Raw genomic sequence first — 25,844 nt, 5'->3', positions numbered from 1 at the left:
GCCATTTTATCTAAAGGTGGTGCCGCGCAGATTAAAGTTAACGTCAAATTTGATTGGTACAACCCACTCTTAACCTACCATAAAATCGTAAAGAAATAATAATACCAAATAATATGAAACTAAATAATTCAGTGCTGAGACCGCAGATTTAATATTTTTTGTTGCTAACCATCAGGTATTGGAGAATATAGTCCAGTAGTAATAGAATATAATCTAGGGGCACATAGAGATTTACAGGAACATGTAACTATCTTGGACACTATCACACAGACAAATAATTGTAAACGAGATAGATTTATAACTTTATATAAAAAAAAAACAAAAACAACATTAATTTATTTCAAATCAACAGCATTAATTACAGTTGTAGCTATCATAGGTCTTTATCTTCAGGCGAGCCGCGTTATTATAGTCCCGAACTACGAGCATCATTACGCATTCCAATCCTCTATCAATTTGTCAATGAGAAGGTGAGCCAGCGTGGTGCCATAGCCAGCTCTCCTCCAGAGACCGCCTACGATGTCCTCCAACACTCATCCATTACTGTTTTACCACTGGCATAGCTCTATAACGTTGTAAACAAGCAGTAATGTACGTGGTATACGGAGAAATCGGTTGACCTTTGGTTGGCAGAGCAGGGGGCGGTCGGGCATGCGCCGCAGCAGTCGGCTCCACCAATGACGTCAAAGCCATCGATCGGGCTCGGCGCACTCGCGCCAGCCTCCAGCGCGCCCGCTGTCACCCGAGCACGTGAACATTGTCCAGGATCGCAGCGGGCGGCTGTCTTACGTAACGCGGCCGACAATCCCGGTTTCATGTCGACGGCCGAGGGGACGCGCGCTCATGTGCGGTCTAAGCTTTAGAACCAGGAATAGTCCTTCGCAAAAAACCTCCCTCCGATGGGGCGACAGCTGTGTCTAGCATGTAACACCCTCTAGATTGTAGTAACATTCGTTAACAGTGCACAGTGACGAGTAACTCTAGTGTTTACGTCGACTGGATGTTGTGAGTCAGGTCGTGTCGGACATGGGATTGGGAGACTGCTAGTGGCAGTGAGCACTCGGCGAGCGTCGGCCGCGCAGGGGCGGATAGCTTTTGTCAAGTAAGTTACACTAGAATGAATGAAATATTATAGAAACACATTCTGCCGCCTAGCTTATATGGAATCTCATATACAATAACCAGTGACTTCATGATATTTAACGACTTGTAAGTACGACATGATGATGTCATCTAAAACATAAAGGAAAAGTCGAAGTTATGAAAAAGAGTTGTATAAGTAGATCAAATAAATAAGAAGACGTCATGGCCATACGCTACTAGGTCAAAAATGTTATATGAAATTTAGAAAAAATAACCAACTTGCAACGAAACAGAAAATGACAATTTACAAAAGTGTTGTAAATTAAGTTTTTTTTTGTGTGTCATAGGTATTATACTAGCAGGTTTGAACAGAATGTTATTCTTTGTTCACTCAGTATGACTGGGTTGACACCTACTATGAATGTAATGTTAAGTAAACACCATAGAAGTAGAACATTGGTTGTTGTATGTAGATAACAATCAATAGGTATACACATCTAAAAGTAATAGCTAAAATGGCAGTTCAATTAAATGAATGTTCATTGATGTCTGTGGTCTAGTGGCCATAAGGACATGTAGGTATGTGGTGACATAGGATGTCCCAGGTTCGATTACCGGCTACGTAAGATGAAAAATGATATATTTAATTTGTTCAGGTGTAAGCGGCAGCCAGCAAGATGATCAACTGGGGGGGCGTGGTGTCCATCATCCTGTTCTACGTGCTGATCCTGGCCGTGGGCATCTGGGCCGGGCGCAAGAAGCCGCCCGGCAACGACTCGGAGGAGGAGGTCATGCTGGCCGGCCGCTCCATCGGACTCTTCGTCGGCATCTTCACTATGACAGGTATCTAACAATATTTACTCCTAGAGCAAAACTTTCCTCTTAAAATGAGTCCTGGCTTCCGAGGGCAGAGCACGCCACCTCAGTCCCGTGTAAAGTATTGCTAAACCGTTCCGATGCCGCTATACTTTTCTGGATATAATTCCTCACTCGTCTCATTCATTTCTCTATTAATTTACATTAAAATTATCAAGATTCTTTCTCCGCTAGTTGATTAAATTATTTAGATAGTCGCCGACCCTGGTCATTTTTGATTTTCGATATCCATTCTTAGATTTTCGCTAACTCTATCGCCTCTGTGTCTGCGCTAGCGTCTTCTTGAATTTATTTTGTATAATCAAAAGATTACGTATAAAAAATGTGTTATGTAATGTCTGGTTGATCACCCTCAGTATAAAGTGTAGCCTGTGTGGCGGCATTTTATTAGATCAATGGCGGTGGAGCGTGGTGCTGTCTTGATGTATCGACCGGGACTATTTCGGTGGCGCGCTTCGGAGCTAATTCCAGCGAAATCAGACTGTCCCGACGTTTGCATTTTAGATTGCAGATGTACGGAACGCTTTTCGCATTTTAATTCTACACGGTTATATTTAAACTGGATCGATTGTGTCATGTTACAGTATAATACGATTCATTACGTATGTATTTATTCAAATTCAGTGTCATCTAAGGATTTTGCGTTCCCACGGGTTGATGGGCAGCTTTTTCGTTTTTTTATTTCTTTATAAATACTATACAGATAATTTTGTTGAATTTTACGTTCATACGCTTCTAAAAATAATGTAAAACAATGATATTTTGTTATTCAGTAGGCCGTGGGCGGGTGTTGTGTTGTGTCTATAAACGGTAAACGTATTTGGCTTTTTTGTTTTGTTTTTTACTTAAATTATAGACTTCTTACTTTCTTTACGAGGAGCTCTGCCTGTTGCTGATACACATGGATATTTTAGAACTCATATTCTACAACTTAAAAACTACTGTATAGATTTTCATGCGGTTTTCATCAAAATCAAATCATTTATTCAGAAATTATTACGCCTTCACAGGGACTTTTTCACGTTATATTCTAATTTAAATGATATTTATCAAAGCTACAAACTACTAGAGACTCATCAAGAGATAGAGTGATTCCAGGCGAAGGATTAGGTGTATACTTTATTATGCTTTACCCGAGCGAAGCCGGGACGGGATATTGTACTATACACGTATATGAGCTGTCGTGTCTCACACTATAAATAAATAAATATATTAGGATAAATCACATAGCCCCAAAGTAAGTTCGTTCGAGACTTGTGTTATGGGATACTAACTCAACGATACTATATTTTAGAGCAAATACATATATAGATAAACATCTAAGACCCGGGCCAATCAGAAAAAGATCATTTTCCATCATGACCCGACCGGGGATTGAACCCGGGACCTCTCGGTTTAGAGGCAAGCACTTTACCACTGCGCGACCGAGGTCGTCAAAACTAGAAGCATCTGTTCCTTGTAATACAAATTACGATGTACGCATAAATTATATCTTACTTGGGTGTTGATGGTATGACACGGGAATAACCAGAAACAAAATGACTTTTGCACAGAAATGGCGCACCCGTTGCTTGGCCGGCAATGAATGGAGTTTCTGTGGTTGAAGTGATCTCTATTAAAGATTGTGTTTTTGCTAACACTGGTTTTTCAGTCTTCTAAAGGTGTTTGACATAATTTTTACAATTTGCTATTATAAACTAGTGTCAAGTGTTCTATGGAAATACACGAGTCATAGAGCCTCGCTTTCATTTGCTAGAAAAAAGCTGACAGTTGCAAACCTGAAAAATGTGTGTATGACTATGTAAAGGGCGACTTGAAATAAAAAACTATCTTTTATTATCTCCTAGTCGCGTTGTCAGTGTCCGTCCGTCTCGTCCAGCATTCGCTGCCCTCCGTCCCAGTCGATGTCCTTTTTTTCTTTAGTCTTTTATTGTCAGGTTTTATTATAAAATGTCGTAGTCAGAGTCAGTCAAGTCTATAAAGAGACTGAACGCCACTACAGTAACAAGGAAAACGTGAAATATACCTACGTTTAAAAACTATCACGACATTAAAATTAAGCTGTCACAAATTCACTAACAACGTTAACAAGAGACCCGAAGATCATCATCCATATATATATATATATATAGATCCATACTATAAGAGGCGAGTGCCTCAAGGTCGCGCTGCCCCTCACCCTCGGCCCTCTCACCCTCGCTTCATCACATCACTCGATTCAATTCAAATGATTGCTAGTATCACACGCAGCGCATTCATGGGCTATACTTCACATTTATATTTTATCGTATTCACAAATTATTTCTAGATAAATTAACTTTCCAATTCTACAGAATATATATCCAGTACTCATTAATAGTCACGTGCTTGACTTGATATGACATATTTGTACAACTTTTATATAGTAATAAAAGTAAAAATGTCTTGAAGACACTGTAAAATTATTTAATGCAAAATTCACGCCACATCACTTGTCTGAAATCTAACCCAACAAATGTGTACGAGTATATCTCGTGGAGAAATCTGAATAAAATATATGTGGCCAAAATACTAAGAAATAATATGTCTGCGCAGTATATCAATATAACATGGAATTAGTGGGAGTACCCTACTAATTCCATGTTATATTGATATACTGCGTTGTACAAAGTACTTACTAAATCCATGGAATATAATATGTCTGTACATCGTCTTTTCAGAAGTCGGGTAAAAATATAACTAGTATGTGATACGAGTGCAGCCGGATAAAGAGGGAAATAATGTTGACAGTGGCGGGAGTCGGGGCTCGTCTCGGTCGCCCTTGAATATTTGATTGAAGGAGTTTCCCGGGTCGATGAATTCGTTCGCAGTTGGCTCGTCGGCGAGCTGTCAATATTTGATGGCAATTCAAGTAGTCATTGTGTTTTAATCATGTGAGCCAATAGTTGCTGTACTCAAAGGCTACATGTTGTGACCGCTTACTGATTAGATAAACGATTTGATTAAACATACGAGTATCATTATGATTAAAATAAGAACGTAGTTACAGTTAATACAGTTGGCGAACTATTGATAGTTTCAATCCAAAAAAGCCATACTATTGATAGGCCGATCGATTGTAACGGTACTGTTGTTTTTCTCAAACTATGGATAATTTATTGAAACGTATCGGTAGTCGACTATCGAGAACGACACTGGTTACAGTGGTAGAAGAATAGAAATAATAAAATAAATTAAATACCTAATGTCTCAAAAAATATTGGTTTAAAAATTTAGCAAGTATTGGTTTTGCAGCAACATGGGTAGGGGGCGGGTACATCAACGGCACGGCAGAGGCGATCTACACGCAGGGCCTCGTGTGGTGCCAGGCGCCCTTCGGCTACGCCTTGTCGCTCGTCTTCGGTGAGACTACGCTGCATTTTATATTTTATTATATTTAAAGTTATACGAATTATAAATATACATATATATTTAAATAATATATCAGTGCAGATCTGCAGGTTACAGCAAATTACATCCGTTGTGACAATTTTGATTCTTAGTAAATCAATAAAGAAACTAGTCACATTAATATTAATATACATGCCATAAAATTGCTAAGTAATACTGATAGTGGCGTACTTCACAGGTGGTATATTCTTCGCGAACCCAATGCGCAAGCAGGGCTACGTGACCATGCTGGACCCCCTCCAGGACTCGTTCGGCAGCCGCATGGGGGGGCTGCTGTTCCTGCCGGCCCTCTGCGGGGAGGTGTTCTGGGCGGCGGGCATCTTGGCCGCTTTGGGTGAGTACCACGCCTTCAGAAATTGAGCTCGTGAGCATTTAAAAAGCCAAATATTGCTAAAATTCTGATTAGTATGCTGTATATGCTACATTATTTGTCGTAATTGTTGAAGGTTTCACGTTATTGCATAGGTAAAGTAGTTAGGTGCCGTGTTGTATGAATTTGTTTATTACAATTAGTAAGGACATGTTTATGTTTGTACAATGATATCATATGCGTCCTAAGTTTAAGTATGTAAAACACATACACGACTGCTCGTCATGTCACCGGGCATATTGTCTGTTAGATCAGGCATCGATAGCAATTATATTAGGTTATATTTTCAGCTGGTGGCCAAGCCCCCATGGTGACGCATTTGTTTTGGGCGTTTAAACACTGCGAGTGATGTTCTACTACTGGGTTGTGACGTCACAAAGTCTGGGGTCAGCGTAATAAATAATCTTAAAAATGTTGAATTCAAAATAGATCAAACGGGAAAGTAAATTAATCGTTTCAGAGGGGAAGATTCATAAACAATATAAAAGCCCTAACTGGCTACAGCATAGAGGCCAAACCAAAATCACACTTATAATTTTGAACACACACTCTCTGCTTGTGATAGTTCTATCTATTTTATATGTCCACCTACGGAATAGTCCCGGCCTTTACCTTGGCCTATCTAAAATTCAACCAACGGTTACCGACCGGGCTGTTGTAGGGATAATCTGGTTATGTGTAGTATGTGGCCAAAGGTCACCTGAGGGTCGAAAATTAGCAAACTTGCCCTTTTCTGAGACATAGTAATAATACTTATCGGGTAAAGAAGATTTATGTCCATTACGTATGCTTGGATTAAGATGTTAGCAGAATTCAAAGATTCGGACACCCAGAAATACTCTGCTCATTATGTATGTCGAGTAGATAGATTTGAGGCTCGATTCACATGCGTTTGTTTCATCAATTTTCTCAAATATTTTACAATTTTTTTGTAAATTTACAATCGATAGTACGTTCGATAGAATTTGCCGTTGTGATATTCTATGAATGCAGAAACTATGGCAAATATTTTAAAAATGTTGACGATTGATGATGTGAACTTTACTGTATGAGAATCGATCCCCTAGTGATAAGATCAAGTGGGCGTAGGGAAGCTACGGCGTAGGCGATTCGTAGTGGTGCTACGAAATACGAGCCAGTTATTTACTAAGTCCACGGTTCCTAATTTTAGCGCAGTGTAGGTGGACATCGTTGCTAACACTAGTATTCTTTACACACACCTCTATGCACGTTTTCATCACGTACGGGGTAGACAGAGCCGGGAGTTGTGAAACTGCATGGCAATGTTTAGCTGTTTGACGGGTTAGCGATTGAGATAAAATAGGGGTAATTTCTTTACGCATAAAGAAGTGCAGTCACTATTTGTGTCTGTTTTACGGCAGTGTACATGATTTTCATAACTCATTTTATATGTACATTTCGATTTAAAAAATCTTGCAAAATATGGTATTTATATGTAAAACCAACAAAGTAAATATGTAATTCTAAAAATGCTTTTGGTAAAGTGGGATAAAGCCATTTCTTCTCAATGTCGTAAAAACCTGTTCATTAGTGTCACAAGAGATTGTCCCCGCGCTAGCCCGGGAGTGAGCCGCGGGTTTCATCCCCCGACTGACGCCATTAGTCTAATGGACATTTATAAAACCTGGGCTCAGGCTTTGTGGTCGTCTCTCGTCTATATGTATATTTCACAGGTAAACAGGTAAAAATATTGTAAATGTTATTTGCCCTTTTGATCACAAGTCTTTTATTTGACTTTCATTTCTATTAATCAACTTGAAATGTTTGGTATTCAAAAATTTCAAGCTTTATATTTTGTTCCTTTGGATTTTATTGCGTGTGTTGAAAGCTTCGTTGATTTGTGATCGATCTAAATAATTTGATGTCACAAATTCTTTCCAGTCGACAGTGTTATTCTAAAGGGCTTTTTGTCATTGAAGCGGGCGCATAGTATCGGCGCAAAATTGGTGGAACCTTGGATTTAGCAATGCCTACTAATTCCACGGGTGGAACCGCAAGTCAAAAATCAGATCATTAAATCATACGCCATGAAGTTTGTTCCATTTTTAACTGAATAGTTATATTTTTTCTCCTTTTCTTTTCATACAAAAAGAATATTATAATGAAGTAAACACGCTCCATTTGGAACTAGACGCCTTTTCTAGACTTAATGGGTACAGGCTCAATTTTCCAGTTTCGTAGAACCAGTTTTCATGTGGTGTATTTAGGTATTCGTATTTCTCGAACGTTTTTGCAGAACTCTGCATTAACCCAAGTCTCTCAAGTAAAAAGGTAATTCGAAGGAGGCTCTGTTCAGTCTGCGTTTATATTGTATTTAATTTTACTTTTGTAAGCTTTCATACTATGGAATAAATTGAACTCATGAAATAGAAAGATTCGTTCGCATAGATAAGTCATGCTTTAGATTAGTAAGTAGATTCTTAGAAAACGATGAAATTAACAATTATATAAAAAATTGGGAAATGTTTCTGGAATGCTCAGGGAACAAACTCATAACTTTCACCTTTTCCATTTTATCTTATAGAAGAGTTCAAATAATTTTGCACAGAATATTATCCCCCAAAACGTTTCAGTGCTACCATTTGATTCAGGGGCAATAACACGCGTAATAACACGGAGTGATCTGAGCTGTACTAACAAACAGTGTTATTTTTCAGACTATGTTACGACTATGTTTAGAAAAATAACAAGATCGTCCCATTATCGGGTAATTTGCCGTGTGTACACGAACCAGGCATAGACAATCGCACATTTGCAAAATAGCAGATATTACCGCAGAGATGTCCCTGTAGTAACCTTGTAGGGTAAACCTGACGTGCGGTTGACAGTACATTGTCTTCAACAGAGATAATGTGAAATGCTACATTTTTATTACATTTCTAATTAATGTTCTACAGAATATATCATATTTGTTTTCGTTTGGAAAATATTCGTTACACCGTTTTTTATTACAACTTTGATGATACAACTGTGTTGCTGGATAAAATATGATGTGATCTACATCGCTCATATTTCAATTAATTGGAGTGATGGATCAGATAACATTGTGGAGTTGTGAGTGCCCAGACAGACTCACAGATTGATAGATGGTGAGCGATGGACGCTGGCTATTTGCGTAATGGACAGGCGAGGCGATACCTTCTCATTTACTGTATTTACGGACTTTTTTGAGAATTACATCTCACTCTATTTTTGAAAGTTTTGCATAATCCTGTAATTTTGGACAAATAGAGCAAGTACTTAGTAGTGGTACTGGTTAGTGTAGGTAGGGTAATTATTGTACAATTTAATGTTTCAATTATTAGTGCCTGCAAAGAAGATAATTTATGTGTATATATAGAAGATAAATCATGTAATAACTTATGCTTTTGTATCTGAATAATTTACAAAAAAAAAATTTTTGTAAATTATTCAGAAAGAAATTTATAAGAAAAGTTTTCCCGCGACAAATATACGAAAAATATTATCCTAAGTTTATAAAATTTTGTGAAACAGAATAAATTATTCAAGAAATTCTGATACGAATAATGGATTAGTGACGCATGTCTGTCGAACCCTCCGAGTCAGCTTCCAAAAACCGCTAGTCGACCAGTTTAAGATGGGTCGAGTCAGCATGACCAATTTCAGTAAATATTGTCTCCGGTAATGACTGCTATTTTTCGAAAAGAACTTAGTAAAATCTGTAAGATCTTTATTTGGCTAAACGTTTGAACTGGGGACCTTAAAATATGAGAGATTGCCCTTTGAATATTCCAGCAATTAGGTAACTAGGTATTCTGAATCTCGCTCTATTACTGAGCTTACAATTTAGCTAATTGCTTGTGCTAATCTCCCCAACTAATCGCGATTGTGTGTCTGTATCTAAACGTGTGATGCAGTGACGCATTCACGACGCAAATCACTCGTCTCTCTAGGTTGGATGTTAGTTATAAATTTTCTAAAATACCTATTTTAGAAAGCTCCACTCGGGACTTCGCCACTGCAATTCCGTTCGACAGGCAATTTGCCAAACAATTACATAGCGCTCAGTAGTTCCAGTCGATTTCATGGAAATGTGGAGCGTTATGAATGAGAGTGCTTTGAATAAATGAAAACCAATATCAAACTTTAAACAACATATCGCAGAGGCGGTTTTTGAAAACGTGACAGGGTCCAATAAATATTCGATTACGGCTTAGTTACTAGCATTCAATATTATTTATTTGGGATTATTTTCAGGTTAATTGGTTAAAGCGTAGTGTTCTTCTTTGTCGTAATTATGCTTGAAGAAGCATAATAATAGTACACATTATATACTACGCTAACTTATTGAGCATCAAACTAAAACTTACAAAAATTCTGATTCTTGAGTGATAAATCTCTACCAATATTTTCACATCACTAACACAATAGTAAATTAAAATAAGAAATTATTGTAACTAATTAAATGACAAAATTCTTCTTATCAAGCGGCAATATTCTGTTCCGTAATATCTAAATGTAGGTCAGCTCCGCCGCCCGGTCTTTTGTCTAGCAGACGCGCGCGGGGGATGCGCCTGCTAAATTCTACTCAAAGGAGCTTTGACGCCCTACTTTCGTGTGAGCGAAGCGAAAATAAAAATCTGTAGGATGTCGCTGTGTTACTGTGCTAGATGTAGATGACGGTAAAGAACTGGATAGCTAATATATTTTTCAACTTTCGTTAAATTATGCGGAGATTTCCATAACGTTTATTTTAGAGATTTTGATAAAAATACATACAGTAAAATCTAGCTCGACCAACTCTGATTAATTGGACAGCGCGGGGTCACGGGTTCGAATCTATTGAAGCGGTATATCTTTGAGCTCAGAATGTTCTTGTACTATTTGTTAGTGATTACTGACTGGTAATACTTACAAAAGCTGGACGTCGAATTAAATATAGCTTATAGTTCGTACCTTAAATGATTAATTCTTAAAATAATTATAATGAGTATCCAATAATTTCGTATAAACCATAACGCTGTCACAATTAGTATAATTAGTAAAGTATACATAAAATGAAATTCTTACATAACTTGAATAGAAAAGTCTTAAGGAGACATTTCGACATGGAAACCCTTCCTCTACAGTTAGTCCTCATTGAGATTCAGCTCGCAGACTGCGTTTAGTGGAGCGGAGAGGGTCATTAACAAACTGGGGACAGTTTGGGGAATCTAATTTATCAACTCCCTGCTACTTAATATCTGGTACAGGACACAGTCTAGTACAGTAACAATTTCTTCTGGTTGACATAATATGTGCAAGTGTCTAATGACATGTATTATGTACTATTTATTTATTTAAGAACTTTATTGCACAAAATTAAAAAAAAAATGTACAAAAGGTGGACTTAACGCCATATGGCATTCTCTACCAGTCAACCAATAGACCAAACAGAGATAGCAAGCTGGTGCCATAAAGTGAAACTAAACAAAGAAAAAAATAAATTAAAACAAAATTTATTCTTTTAAATAATAAGACAAAAATAATATATATGTAAAATATAAATAAAAAATATGTATATAATAATTACATCGATAACTATACATACATGTAACATACATGCACTAAACCATATAAATATATATAAAACTCAAAAAATAAAATAAATAAATCATAAAATTTATAAAATAATCTCAATAGCTAGCACTAGACGCAGCCGGTACTAAAGCAAATGTCTCCTGCAGGCGCGACCCTGGCCGTGATCATAGACATGGACCACCGCACGTCCGTCATCTTCAGCGCATGCGTCGCCGTGTTCTACACCTTGTTCGGAGGGCTGTACTCAGTGGCGTACACTGACGTCATCCAGCTGTTCTGCATCTTCATCGGCCTGTGGATGTGCATCCCGTTCGCCTGGGCCAACGAGCACGTCAAGCCGCTCAGCTCCATGTCCGTCGACTGGATCGGGGAGGTGGACCCGGGGTCATATTGGTATTACGCGGACTATGGGCTGTTGCTCGTGTTCGGAGGGATTCCGTGGCAGGTGAATATTGTTTTTATGATTGAAGATAAAATAATTCATTATTTTCTAATCGAAAGTTATTGTTAGCCGCCCTTACTGTTAAATTATAAATGCTTTATAGAGTTTTGGACATGTCTTACTCCTGTCATTACCTATCGTTTAATTCCATAGGTATATTTTCAACGAGTGTTGAGCAGCAAGACAGCTGGCCGCGCGCAGATTCTATCATACGTTGCTGCCATCGGCTGCATCTTCATGGCCATCCCACCCGTCCTCATCGGAGCCATCGCTAAGGCTACTGGTATTATTTATTTATATAACTTTATTATATCGCATGAGAAAGGCGGATTTCAAAATTGAGATTTTTATTACCAGTCAACGAAAAGGTGCGAGAGAAAATATAACATGAAAGGTATATGTGCAAACGAATTTAAAAGCCGGTATTATCACATATATTTTTTATATTTTATTTTTTACCTTGGACATAGACAACGTCTGAACTGAGCTGGCAATTATTCTTGTTTAAACAGATTTCATTGTTTTATTGATCCCAATCACACTGTCGCCAATAATAGACAATCTCGATATAATAGCCAGACAAAATGGCTCGGTCTGACTGAAATAACTGCTCCATTCCATTTTGTAGCTATCAAGATTAGACTAATTTCATAGATCTCGAAGTCTTGTATTGTATTGATGATGATTTATTTTCAAATCATAAGAATGTGTTGTTGTATGTCTTATATCCTCAATGCAATGACGATCACGTCATCGCATTGAGGATATAAGAATATCTCTGTCCATTAGCATGGAACGAGACAGCATTCGACGGGCCGCTGAGTCCGACCGGGGAGCTGACGTCAGACCAGACTTCTATGATCCTGCCCCTGGTGCTGCAGCACCTGACGCCCGACATCGTGTCGTTCTTCGGGCTAGGGGCCGTGTCGGCTGCCGTCATGTCGTCGGCTGACTCCAGCGTGCTCAGCGCTTCATCTATGTTCGCCAGGTAAACATTTATCTTTCACAATGTCAACTATTATCTTCTTTGGAAATTGTTCTTAAAATTATAGTATTCAAATTATATATTATGATACAAAGTTATTGTTATACTTAGGTACATGAGAAAAATATTTTTTACTATGATGCAGTTATTAATTATATATTATTATATGATGCGTCTATGAGATGGATGGATTTGAAGTTCTTTCCCTAGATTATCTTCCACAATCTGCACGGCATCGCCGGGAGAAGCAGCCAATGCATTTTAAATAACTTACAACATTAAATTTACTTTCACTCCCAGACGATTGATTGAAATAAAATGAATAAAAAATTAAATGAATTGATTTACTTTCCAAACTAGGGAAACCCTGCATCTTGGGAATCTAGCACCGTTACTAAAGGCTTATCCACACAGTGGTCTACTATTGTCCTTCCCTCCAGGAACGTGTACAAGCTGATCTTCAGACAGAACGCGTCGGAGATGGAGATCATCTGGGTGATGCGCGTGTCCATCCTCATTGTGGGCGTGCTGTCCACCGTCATGGCGCTGACTATACCCTCCATCTACGGCCTGTGGTGAGTCCCTCTTGACATTCATTCAAATATGATGCCTAATATCTGTCTGTATCTTCTCCTAAATATTTAAATCATTACAATTATTTATACACTCAATACTTTCTTGCATACCATTAAGCGGATTAGATGATATTTATAGGATTTATAGTTCTGGCTTAGTTAAGCGTATTAAAAATCTTATTAACCAAATTAAAGACTACCTTCTTTTTTGAAGTCGGTTAAAATACGAAACTAAGCTAAATAGTTTAAAGTTTAGTAGGTTTGAAACTTCGATAAAATCATCAATTATAAAACCACATATTGAAATATTGCACAGTTTTAAAAGTTATTTGGCAAATTCCCAGCATAACTTGCGATAAAAGATTGGCAAACGTTTTCTAGGTACACTTAACGCCACACGCCTTACACAAATTACAATTCGCCTTTATTCCCGTTGCTTTGAGATCGAAGTAAAACTTGACATGTGGTTGGCTGTAGTCAGCGTAGCGTGCTTTAGTCTCAGTAGTATGAATGTAAATGGTTGCTTATCGGTACCACAGCGAGACAGCTGGTTGATTTTCTGTTATTTTTATCTAAAAAAACATTACCATCCAAATTCACAAATTCTGATCAAATCTGTAGCACTTACCCCAACATTCATCTCACTGATATTTCTTGTTGTTTGTTCAAGAAACTTATGGGCGGTAACTTATTTTAATATTTGTTCGAAGATATCTGAAATTTTAAGAAAGAAAGAAAGAAAGAAAGAAAACATTTATTTGCCAAAAACATGAGTACAAATAGTCAAAATGAATTAGACCTACACGTTTTACCGAATATAGGTATGCAAATATAATTAAATAAAGAGGAGCATGCTATCCACTACAAATCCAAAACAAACTATAATGAACTATAATGTACTATACTAGCCCTAAATTCTATCCGAGTCTATCATTAAAGAAATCATTTAAAGTATAATAACATTTATCAGTTAATAAAGACTTGAGGTGCTTTTTAAATAGATTTAAATTTAAGTTTTAATGTATGGACTTTGAAATAAATGATTAATTATAATTACATTTCGACCAAATTTTTTTCAAACACTTTTAAAATAATCTCTTATTACGCAGCGTCTTCACTTTAATCGATTGTCGTTGTGTCAATGCTGAGATTACGTCAAAACGAGCGACGAATTCTTCTTCTTTTCTATTAAGTGAAGGAAAGCAATGTATTGGAAGACGATTTTGTAAAACATAATTGCGGACTATATTACTGACCGCGTTGTTAAGTCAGAGCGTCTACGCCATACGCATATTCTGAAAGGGAATTTATAGAAGGCTACAAACTATTTAGCCAGCCAATGTTATACAACCAATATCATGGAATGATTAGCAGTGAACGCATTTCGAAGGTTGGCGCGAAGTATGCGATTGATGGTTGCTCCATTCTAAATTTGACGGGCGATTCGTAAGCGACGATCGCGGGCGCAGCTCATTACAGGAACGCATTGCAACACACTGCGCACGCGTTGCGGTAGAGCTGAGGTTCGATTGACCGCAATGAGCGATTATGACACATAGTTAAACACAGAAAATCATTTTGTAAAGAAACAAGACATACACCTAAAATTTTTTCAAGAAAATAGAAGTAACGATTAATCTGGAAGAGTTCATCTTGATCCGACGGGATATGCCGGCAATCTATTTTGCATCTCAACTAATGGCTGATTGGAAGCCATAACCGACAAAATAATATTTTCTTTACCTAAAATTGTATCGGTAATTACTGATTTATCAGCCAGCGAATAAAATGGAGATGGAAATAAAAACCACTATATTTAGGCAACTGCTTCGCTAAGATTTTCTGTTTTTTTTTTTTTAGTTATTTTATTATAGAATTTAGAATGAATGGCTGCTAATTCTTTCTATAGCCAATATATTGAGTGTATGATGCGACCGGGATCGCGGGCTCGTGCGTGGCGGATCGTGACGTGCCGCGGTCTCGCGCAGTTCTATTTGTCTTTACTGCGCACGGACACGTTGTGTAGATCTAGTATCGGAGGCTGTAATATCTTATTACTCTACATTTGCTCTGCACGCATTGTTTTGAAACCCTAAGTAAATGATGTTAATAAACATATATACTTTGGTAATATTTACTCTCGCCTCGGCTTCGTTTGGGTAAAACTACGGTTTTACCCAAGCCGCATAATAAAAAAGGTAACGTTAGGAAAGGTTCGTCTATCTCTGTGCCAAATTTCATAAAAATTGGCCCAGTCGTTTTTGAGTATGCACCATGCATCAATAAGGGAATTAAGTTTGCAGAATATGCGAGCAAGTCATTTTCAGGCTACTTGTCCGGAAAATCACAATTCCCAGTACAATGATGTGTCAAATGTTTATTTTTCACATACATTGTACACACCCGTGGCGGTGAGACTAGTCACGTCAAGTTTGTCTCATTAAAGTATTATCATTTTCTTTTTAACCGAATTCAAAATAGAAGGAGGTTCTCAATTCGTTGCGATCTTTGCTTTTACCAGTATGATGTCCTTTACCGCACTATTAGTTACACGCGTTATGTCAGTAAGATTGCTTGAGAAGATAGGCGTGAGGATTACGATAGTCAGAATATGATGTTAATCTTCTGTTGTGAAAGAAAGAAGAAAAATATTTCTTTGATGACCTTAAAAAGTACAAAATTATTATAACTCTGCAGGATTTCTTGAATTTTAGAGGAGTAAGGACTCTAGGACATACGAGTGTGCAATATTATTTCTAAATCTAAGTTTGCCGGCCACAATCTGTGTGCGCACATTATTGAGCTGATTATTGACATGTGATAGATAGACAAGAAGTTTATTTGCATCAACTGAGACACGACATGATCCAAACTACTTAAACATGAAATAAATTTCCAAATTCTTAGTGTTGCCGTACGTCATTAATTCATTTCCTAATAATGGAGTGTAATAGAGTCATATGTCAAAGTGTGCAGGTATCGCACTATAAAACACCTTATGTTGAAAATAATTCACATACGCGATAATGTGCACCGGTTATGTTTCATTTTCGTCTCATTACATATTATTCACGGACTGCATTATTTTCTGAACGTGGCTACAGCTGACGTTCGCGTGACTGAGGACAAGATATAACTAAGCAAATAAATAGTGTTTATTGAAGTCCTAGTTCCAACATCTGTTTCTCTGTAAATAGAGAAAATTGATGTAGTTCTGAAGCCACTTTATGTGAACATGATCGCAGTAAGGATTCCGGTTTCAGTGCTTTGTTTGGGATGTCAACATAAATGATATTTATTCGCGGAATCCTGCCGTCGAGGTTAGGACATGACACGATATAACATTTTTGATTGTGAATTTACGCGAAATATACGCGAAAGTATTGCTGTCTCTATGACAAACAAAATTTTTAATTTACAATTAAGATTATAAATGTGAAAGTGAGTTAATGTGGAGTCATTGCATTGAGGTGATTTTGGATGTGGTGATACTTGAAGAGTTGCGGGCAACAGATAGTTAACAATTCAAATTTTGTTATGTATATACGCTTGTTGTTTATATTAAACTGGCGGCCCGTCCCGACTTCGCTCGGGTAAAAACAATAAATTATATCACTAAACCATCCTCAGGAATCACTCATTGGTGAAAACTGTATGAAAATCCGTGCACTTTATAGTAGTTTATAATAGTTTTATATGATTGTAATTGTGGGTTTTTTATAGTTTTTGAGTTTATCGCGAACAGACAGACGCGGTGAAGGGGTTTTATAACCAAAACAAATACCATTTTAGAATTGTACCAAATATGATATCATAAAAAATGATTTGTAAATCTGTCTCGTGCTAGCTGAGTATTCATTCAAGTTGTATCGACTTGAATATCTCGAGAACTCGAAGCGGCTCCGAGAGCTTTACGTGATCAATCTGGCGCGACGATCGCGGCCGGTAATCTTCCAATCAGAGTGTAATCCATAACTCACCCCCATGTCCACCAGGTGCTTATTGAGTTTCATTTTACAATGTATAGGTTTGCCCACGAGTATTCTTAATAAACTGAACATTTACAATCTATCACAAACCCGTCGCGACGCGGGGAATACTGTATTTGGTCGTCTAAGGCGCTTTGTCTCCTCATAAGTTATCGGTAAGGATGGAATGAAGGATCCGTATTTCGATGACGAACCCTTTTAAATTTTAAATTGTTTGATACAATCAATATATACAGGATGACCAAAGACGATATAGAGATATTCAGTGAACGATTGAGTGAAAATAGAAATCAAGATCAAAATCAAATCAAATCATTTATTCAGAAATTAGGCCTTCACAGGCACTTTTTCACGTCATATTCTAAATCAAATGATGTTTACCAAAGCTACAAACTAGCACTAGCATTTCGGAACGACCACTGCTGAGAATGCCGAAAGAAACTCTTTCAAACACTGTTGGTCCCTATTTTTTTGTTTACCATTTTTTAAGAAGATTAATCCAGCGAAAAAAAATACATTACCAAAGTTTACTTAGTGATACATTAGACAGTCATTTGTACTTATATTCTGTTTAAGTAACAACTTCATATAATTTGAAATAAATAAATGTAAATCTGACACCATAAAATTAATAAATCTAAATCACAAGGATGGGAATTCGTGGAGGAAGTTAGGGGAGGCTTTTTCCCAGCAGTGGGTCTTAAACATCTAAAAAAAAGAGAAATCTGATACCATAGATAAGTGGGATCCCTCAAATCTTTCTAAATTATCCCATATCATAACAGACGGCCTGTGGGACCTCGGTTAAATGATGTCTTTCCACGATTTGCAAAATCTTACCTGTAATAACTACTAAATTACGAAACACTTAATCCTAAACCCTAGATTGAGCGTTTGACCGAGCCACATCATTTATACGGTCTCATGGCCCATTATGCCCATTTGTCAGAATTAGATGGGTAATAATAATAACCGAGCTCGCTGGTGGTCTGTCGCAACTGGCTTCAACGATATATATCCGAACGCAAGATGGCGATATCCGAATGCTCGTAAAATGGGTCCTTGGATCGCTTAAGGTGTCTGCCCACTGCACCTTACGCGAGTTATGTTTCGAACTCAGATACCGACGCGAGACGTGACGAATATGACATGTTTGAAGTAGTTGTTGTTCGGTCAACATTACTCGAATACTAATCGTATCTCGTGAGATCAGTCTCCAATCATTAGTTTTTATCTATGAGATTATAGGATATTCCATGGTATTTTTTACATGGAAGTTTTATAAAAATATCTACGAATATGAGAAATTGAAACCACCGGCACAATATACATGTTTTCCCTGACATTTTCCAAGTCGGTCTAGGTCTGCGGCCTAGTGTGTCGGCGGCCTAGCGATAGCACGCACGGTCCTGTTGTAGATTACCCAACCGCAGATTAGGGTTCAGCCGCGGCGCTATCGGCTCATGTCGGATTTGGATCTCTTGTCAAAATGTCGGCGAATTCTTGTAAAACGATTTCAGGGACTTGCGGTCCAATATTTGGCCATATTCGTCCAATGGATTTCATGATTGTTTTCTTTGTATTTTTTCATGTCATACGTTAGCTACTAACTACTCTCCCGAATAATGCGTCAAATGAAAGTTCATTTGACGCATTATACATACTAATGCGATAAAGCTGGTAAAGTTACCAGCTTTATCGCATTAGTATGTACTCAGGTTTCCAGTTTTGTACCTGTGACACCGGTGACAGCTTAAACTTGAAAATATAAAACGGGAGGAGAGAAATGGAGTGCTCCCGTTTTGTGGCGGGACCACATAAAAACACACTTGACTACAACTGAGTTGTTCCTCCCCAGGTCGATGTGCTCGGACCTGGTGTACGTGATCCTGTTCCCGCAGCTGCTGATGGTGGTCCACTTCAAGCACCATTGCAACACGTACGGCTCCCTGGCGGCCTACATCGTGGCCCTCCTCGTGCGGCTTTCTGGGGGGGAGAAGCTGCTGGGCTTGCCACCGCTGATACATTATCCTGGATGGGACCCAGAGACAGAGACACAGATGTTCCCCTTCAGAACTATGGCTATGGTGCTGTCTCTCTTTACGCTGGCTTTCATCTCCTGGCTGTCTGTGTGAGTACACTGCATTGCAATCTAGATTTTAGATTAGAGGTGCTGATAAACAATTGGCGTGACGAGCTCTCTTGTTGGAGCTCTCTGGAGTAATCATAGTGGTTGGTTACTAGACCTGCCACTTGGATACATTACCCTGAATGGAACTCTAATGGTATGGTGTAGATGTTCCCATAAAAGAGTTGGACTATGGTGCAGTCCTTGATCCCGCTGGCTTTCATCTCCTGGTTAACGGTGTAAGTAGATATATTTATATGTATTTTTATCAGCTTATTGATGTGTCCCACTACTCCCACAGCTGGGCAAATGGCCCTGCTTCGGTTTTCACCAATTGATAGTGTGATTTCTCAGGAAGATTTAGGTGTATAATTTATTATAATTTTACCCGAGCGAAGCTGGGACGTGCCAAAAGTTTATTTTTAAAATATTTATTCGATATTTTCAAGTCATCAAGATGATTTCTCACAAACTATAAGAAATGTTACTGTTTGTGTAATACTTTAAAATGTCTGTCATTGTTGCTAAACTGTAATTTTGAAAAGAAAATGTTACGCGAAACAAATACAATTGGAATCTAATATCCATCTAATGACATAGCAACGACTATATTTGAAAGTAATGATCGCTACGAGTGATGTAATGCAGGAAGACTTTCAGTAGCTGGCTGTAGGGCACTGATCATCGAGTATTTCCTGGTAATCATTTACATGCTTAAAAGGAGACACCAATCAACTAAGTGTTTTTATTTTAAAATACAGAAATTATCCAATTATATCATTTTATGGTATATGGTACAAGGAGACATATCCCAGTGTAAATACATTGACGAGGTTAAAAGCATCGCACGTTGTTGTCCAATTGCTAAATACATGTCAACCTTCGAGTCTTGCAGCTCTTGGCTTTGTCTACCCCGTAAGAGACACAGCCGTGACCACTCAAGACACACAACCAAACTGAACTGGCCTGGATCGCTAGTGTAAAATAATCATGTAATTATTGAAAAACTGTAATGACTAATGTAGTCATTATTTTTTTTATGAAAATGTATTCTGAAATGGTAGTAGGAATCGATCTGATTGCGTTTTGCTCATCTCGAATGACACGGAATTATAACACTAGCGGAATTATAACATCTTTCCGAAATATTATATTCAATAGAATCCTTCAATTCTAGGATTTTGTTTACAACAAATTTTAGGATTGACCCACTCAGACAGCAACGGACAAATGCCGTAACTTTCCGTGTCGGGCCCATTTGTAACGTCGGCCGCCGGGCGCGAGAGGTAGGGTTTACACTGCCGGCTCCGGTGTAATTTGTTATAACTTTCCATGTTCGCGAAGCTGGCTAAAATAAATTTCAGTTTTGTTGGGCAGCTGCTATTCTTTCTTCACAGGTTCTTCCTTTCTCTTTCTATGCATACACAGTTTGTTAGTTTGCCCTTTCATGATGAAGAAATACTGTTTGGCCAGTTTAGCTTCTTAAATAAATTGTCGACTCCAACATATTTAACAACAAATTTCTATCAAAGATATTAGAGCCCAAACCAAAAACTAGCCGTAATTTGATTCAGGTAAAAGTATTTTTTATTGAAAACCATTTTTGTCGCCAAATAATTTACGAAAATTACAACACCTGGTACAAAGCCTCGTGTATGTAAATGAGGCTAATAGAAACACGGCAACAGTAATTTTTCACAAATGCCAGAAACATGTTTGCTTTGTGCCGCCACGCGCTCCCGACTCCGGAGGAAGCAAATGTAGCTAAATATTATTAATACAATTTCATTTCACTCTATTTATTTCACAAAAATTGCATTCAATATTATCAAGTTGTTTTCTTATACATAACGACGTTGCACTGTTAATTGGTGAGGTTGACAACATATCGATTAAATTTTTCATATTGATTTAATTTATAATTGGTCATAGTACATAAGTAGCAAAACTACGGGAAGGCTCAAATGATACCCGCGCGGTGCAAGAACAAAACGTTAATTTTAGGAAATTAAAAATACATAGATAACTCTCTTACAATAGCAACATTGTAAGAGATCTTTAAAATTATTTTTGCACTAAATGATAAAAAATTAAGTAATTACTATCCGCGTAAAAATGATAATTTTATTCAAGGAAAAGTTACTTAATTGATGAAAAGCAGGCAGATATAATTATGTCTCGCCGTGTATAATGATGTAGGTTGTTAACGTTCCTGTTGTGAAGTGATAAAGCGGACGACTGTTCATGCTGGCCGTCTGGTTACTATGAGTCATCAGTAGTTACGAATGTGGACCTTTTACCTATACAGATTCAGTCGATTCGAACAAGGAACAAGTTACTTTCGATGCGAACAACTTACCGAAATACATATTCGTGTTTTTTGACACCGAATTTAGTGATAAATGAGATGCCACGTACTATCATATTACAAAAAGCCGTGGCATCTCATTGACTACTGTCAGTTAGCAAGTTAAGGTCAAGGCTGTAGTTAAATCGATCAACTTATAAATATAAGTTTCGATTTAACTACAGCCTTGTTGTGTAAATATCGATTCTTTAATTAATAGGTTTTTTCGTGACTAAATATATTGTGCTGCAGAATTTATAGATACCTACTCGTAAATTGGTATATCGTTTGCTAGGGCATTATATTACTATTTATCATAAATTGACATATATATCACACAGGTAGAAATAGGCCAATCAATTATGTATATTTTTGACAAGGCACATTTTCCCCAGGTACCTGTTCAACAATGGCTACCTGAGCCCCGAGTCGGACTATTTCAACTGCGTGGTGAACATCCCTGAGGACATCCGGCGGGTGGACGAGCCGTCTGAAGCCGGGGAGCAGATGTCGGTGCTGTCCGGCGTGCCGGGCCGGCTGTACGGCGCAGCCGCCACGCTCGTCGGACCGGACGAGAAGGCCGGTAGGGTCAACCCGGCGCTCGAGCCGGACGACGATCTCGACGACCCCAATGACGGACCCACCCCCCTCTTCGGCGCCAGCTCGGCCCCCCCTCCGGTCCAAGCGCGAGGGAAACAAACCGCCTTCTGAGACGAGTACGAACTCCGCTAAGCGCGCATTTTGTAAACATTTTTCCTCGTTTCGAACATCGAAATGATTTCATGATTCAGTATTTTTCGACTTCGCGTATTGTGCTCAAACCTCTTTGTATCTTCCGACAGTTCGTATGTTATTGATATTGCGCGCGAGCGGAGCACTCGGCAAGCGATAGAGTATACTAGTGGACGTATAAATATAAAGAATTTATTTATTTTAGTAGCGAAATATAACATAGTTACGTACTACGTGCTAAATATAATGCAACTCAAACATATCAACATGTGAATCTTAGTTATTGTTAGAGAAGATTTTATATATATATATATATATATATATATTATTTATATAAAGAAGATTCCTTATTTAAGTCAATTAATGTAGAGACGAAAGCACATTGAATGTTGAGTACGTGCTTCACATGTCACACATATGCTGCGTGCGATGTAGAGGCACTACATACAAATGTAATACATAAAGATCACGTGACCAAATAAGCAATTGTAAATGTTGAATGGATAGAGTTTATATACTGTATGATACAAATTGCAAAGCAATCACATTGCGATATGAACACAAAGAGTATATCTGAGTACATGTAGAAGATAAATGCTTTAGTAGAGTGGATCCTGTCGACTCGTCGGGCACGAGCTAGCATGGTACAATTTAGTGGCATTGAATTATTTCTTGAACGCTTTATTGACGTTTAGAGTTGAACTTTTTTGATTGTATAGTTTGTCGTTTAGTTTTAAGAATAGTACGCTTATGGTCGGTGAATATATAAGAGATATATCTTATGATAACATTAGTTTGCAGTGTTATGAACGTTATTATAGTTTCGCTGTTTACACAACGTATTTCAAATACGAAAACCACACGAATTTTAAATACAGGGCTGAACGTACAGCCGCATCTTCTTCGTGACTGTAGAACAGAATTATATTTATAAAGGATATAATAATCTAACAGATTTATGAATAAAGTATATGTATACAAGAGTTTATTCCGAACCTTCGGTCCGAATCCGAATGTACGGCGGCCTAAGCGGGTCATAGCGCTACTCCATTCGTGTACGTGTTGTGTTGTAGATGTTTGGAAGGCTGACGAGTTGTGCACAACTGTACCGTCAATATTATAAGTATAAATATATTGCAACTGATACATATCAAAATGTGAAATGTAATTACATAGTTGAGGGTATGTGATGCGGTTTTAATTGTGTTTAGCGCACAATGGTCTTATGGGGAGCTGTTTTTTGCGGCATAACAAAAAAGTTAGAGATTGTATCCCATTATATAGACTTGGGTACAAAATCCATCCTATTTAGGGATAAACGCACCGGGGCTGCCCCAGCCCGCGAACGACGCCATGCGCACACACACGGACTCTGCATTTTAATATTTCTTGTGTATCGGTGTTCAATCATTACTAGTTAATGTTAAATGTCTGTCAGTTTGTCCGACTGTTTCCTGTGCTCCCATCCATGTGTCACAACCTGCTGCTTTTCGATATTAGATATATTATATACTAAATAATTAATATATCTTTATATTACGATTGGAAATTGCTTATAAATTCTTTTATGAGAAATTATATCGCCGACATAGTGCGGCTTTGAAATATTATATTGGAAATGTTGATATACTATGTTGCAATTACATTTATTGTGATAACTATATGAGGTAGATGGCGCTGCGCGTCGGTTAATATTGTTCTAATAGATGAAACGACTTAGGTTTGTTTTCGGGGCCGTTAAGAAAAAAACTCATGAAAATATACTGTGTGAGACATTAGCAAACTGATGAAATTTAGTTACCTAATAATTCTTCATTCACTTAAAACACAGCACCTAAATGACACAGTAAGTAGATATAATCTATAAAGTTAATTTTTGTTTATATTTTGGACATCGTTACAATCTACACTTTAATATAGAAAATCTATTAGATCATTCAACTTGAAGCCTGCAATTTTCCGAAGTCGTTTTGTCTGTTAACGCCTTAAGACTACCATTACGATACATATCATATTTGTGTGACTTATACATATCATAGTTATAATAGAGGAACGGAACATATCATAACGATAAGTGTAGCTATAGGTAATTGTTGTTCTTCGTCGCAGCTCTCTCATGGACGCGGCGATGTGCGTATGACGAAAATAAAGAAATTCAAACATTTTAACGTAATTTTTTGCTTTTTACAAAACGATTTCAAACGTTGACTGTTGGCCGCGAGATGCTGATCTAGATGAAACATGACGTGACTGCTCCATATTTTGTATTGTCAGACATATGTTCATTTCTAGATCGTTTCAAAAACTTTCGTTTGACAAAAAATGGAATTTCCTAACTTTGTTTTTAATGGCACATGTTGTTGCTTTAAACTATGCATATTATTTTAATGCACGACTGTCAGTGACATAAACAGACTAAACTAATATTTCTTTCCGTTTATGTGAAATTATTTCCAGATCAGAAAATAATAAGAGAATGAATAAGAGTTGAATTAGAACTGAGAAATTTTAAAACAAAAATAAAAACCCCTATTTTGGATGTCGTTTAAATATACATTTCGCTATGTGTTTCAACAAGGGTTGTGTATGAATGAGCCGTACAGAGTATGTATCGCACCAGAGTCGCCGTGTCCGTGCGAGGGCCGCGGACTCTGTTAGCTGGTAGTAACCTACTATTGACTTATTCCTAGTTCTTGTTGAATATTTTGAAAATGTGAAAAAAATGTGTAATGTTGTAAACTCAGCGGCCGCTCCTACGACATAATAAACATATAGTATGTTGGATGTGTTTCTTATTTTGTTTGTTTGTATATGTAAGCCTTTTTTCCTACCAGTATTAAAACCTCAAAAGAAAATGATAGGATAGGTTACGAGACTTTTGTTTCGGAATTCCCACAATACCAGAGGTTTTTAGCACAGCTTCAATATTATATCTACTGCTACTATTTCAAATTTGAAGTAGGTGAGAAAAGGAACAACACTTAACGGCACAGCCTAAGCTAGTATTGCGACTTCGAATCGAATATTTATGATCACAACTAGGTACAGATATTTGCTTGCGCTGAAAAAAGCTGGGATTTTTGTCGCCAACCCTACGATCCCCACTAGCCATCTGTATATAGATTTTAATGCGAGTGTCCGACCTACATTTTCTTTCTTTTTCTTTATTTCTATTTTGTTGATGTATGAGTTTGACAGCGCCGAGGTCCTCATAAATTTGAACGCCAAAGAGCGACTCTTTCTCGGCCACGCGCAATGTTAGATTCCGAAGCTATGAACAATAACTGAGATTTGTATTTACTTCCAGATTTACTTTTCTAATGACT

The 25,844-nt window shown here is 37.7% G+C and overlaps 1 protein-coding gene across 1 annotated transcript; it reads left to right on the top strand.

Annotated features, from left to right (window-relative positions):
- Positions 1 to 648: 648 nt before the first annotated feature.
- ChT (Choline transporter) lies at positions 649 to 25,302 on the top strand. The gene is made up of 10 exons (XM_053749556.1): positions 649 to 1,102; positions 1,740 to 1,926; positions 5,233 to 5,340; positions 5,567 to 5,722; positions 11,467 to 11,765; positions 11,916 to 12,045; positions 12,552 to 12,750; positions 13,188 to 13,322; positions 19,170 to 19,442; positions 22,182 to 25,302. The coding sequence occupies exons 2-10, from the start codon at positions 1,761 to 1,763 to the stop codon at positions 22,495 to 22,497; spliced, it is 1,782 nt and encodes a 593-aa protein (XP_053605531.1). The 5' UTR covers positions 649 to 1,102; positions 1,740 to 1,760; the 3' UTR covers positions 22,498 to 25,302.
- The last annotated feature ends 542 nt before the right edge of the window (positions 25,303 to 25,844 follow it).

Source organism: Plodia interpunctella, chromosome 9 (assembly GCF_027563975.2).
Source record: "Plodia interpunctella isolate USDA-ARS_2022_Savannah chromosome 9, ilPloInte3.2, whole genome shotgun sequence".
NCBI classification, from domain to species: domain Eukaryota; kingdom Metazoa; phylum Arthropoda; class Insecta; order Lepidoptera; family Pyralidae; genus Plodia; species Plodia interpunctella.
This window is presented reverse-complemented; position numbering and strand designations above follow the sequence as displayed.

What these genes read in the sequence shown, in the direction of transcription:
- ChT (XM_053749556.1), top strand. Translation starts at nt 1,761, where the DNA reads ATGATCAACTGGGGGGGCGTGGTGTCCATCATCCTGTTCTACGTGCTG. An exon ending in CGGCATCTTCACTATGACAG is followed by an intron (nt 1,927 to 5,232) that starts GTATCTAACAAT and finishes TTGGTTTTGCAG; the next exon opens with CAACATGGGTAGGGGGCGGG. An exon ending in CCCTCCATCTACGGCCTGTG is followed by an intron (nt 13,323 to 19,169) that starts GTGAGTCCCTCT and finishes GTTCCTCCCCAG; the next exon opens with GTCGATGTGCTCGGACCTGG.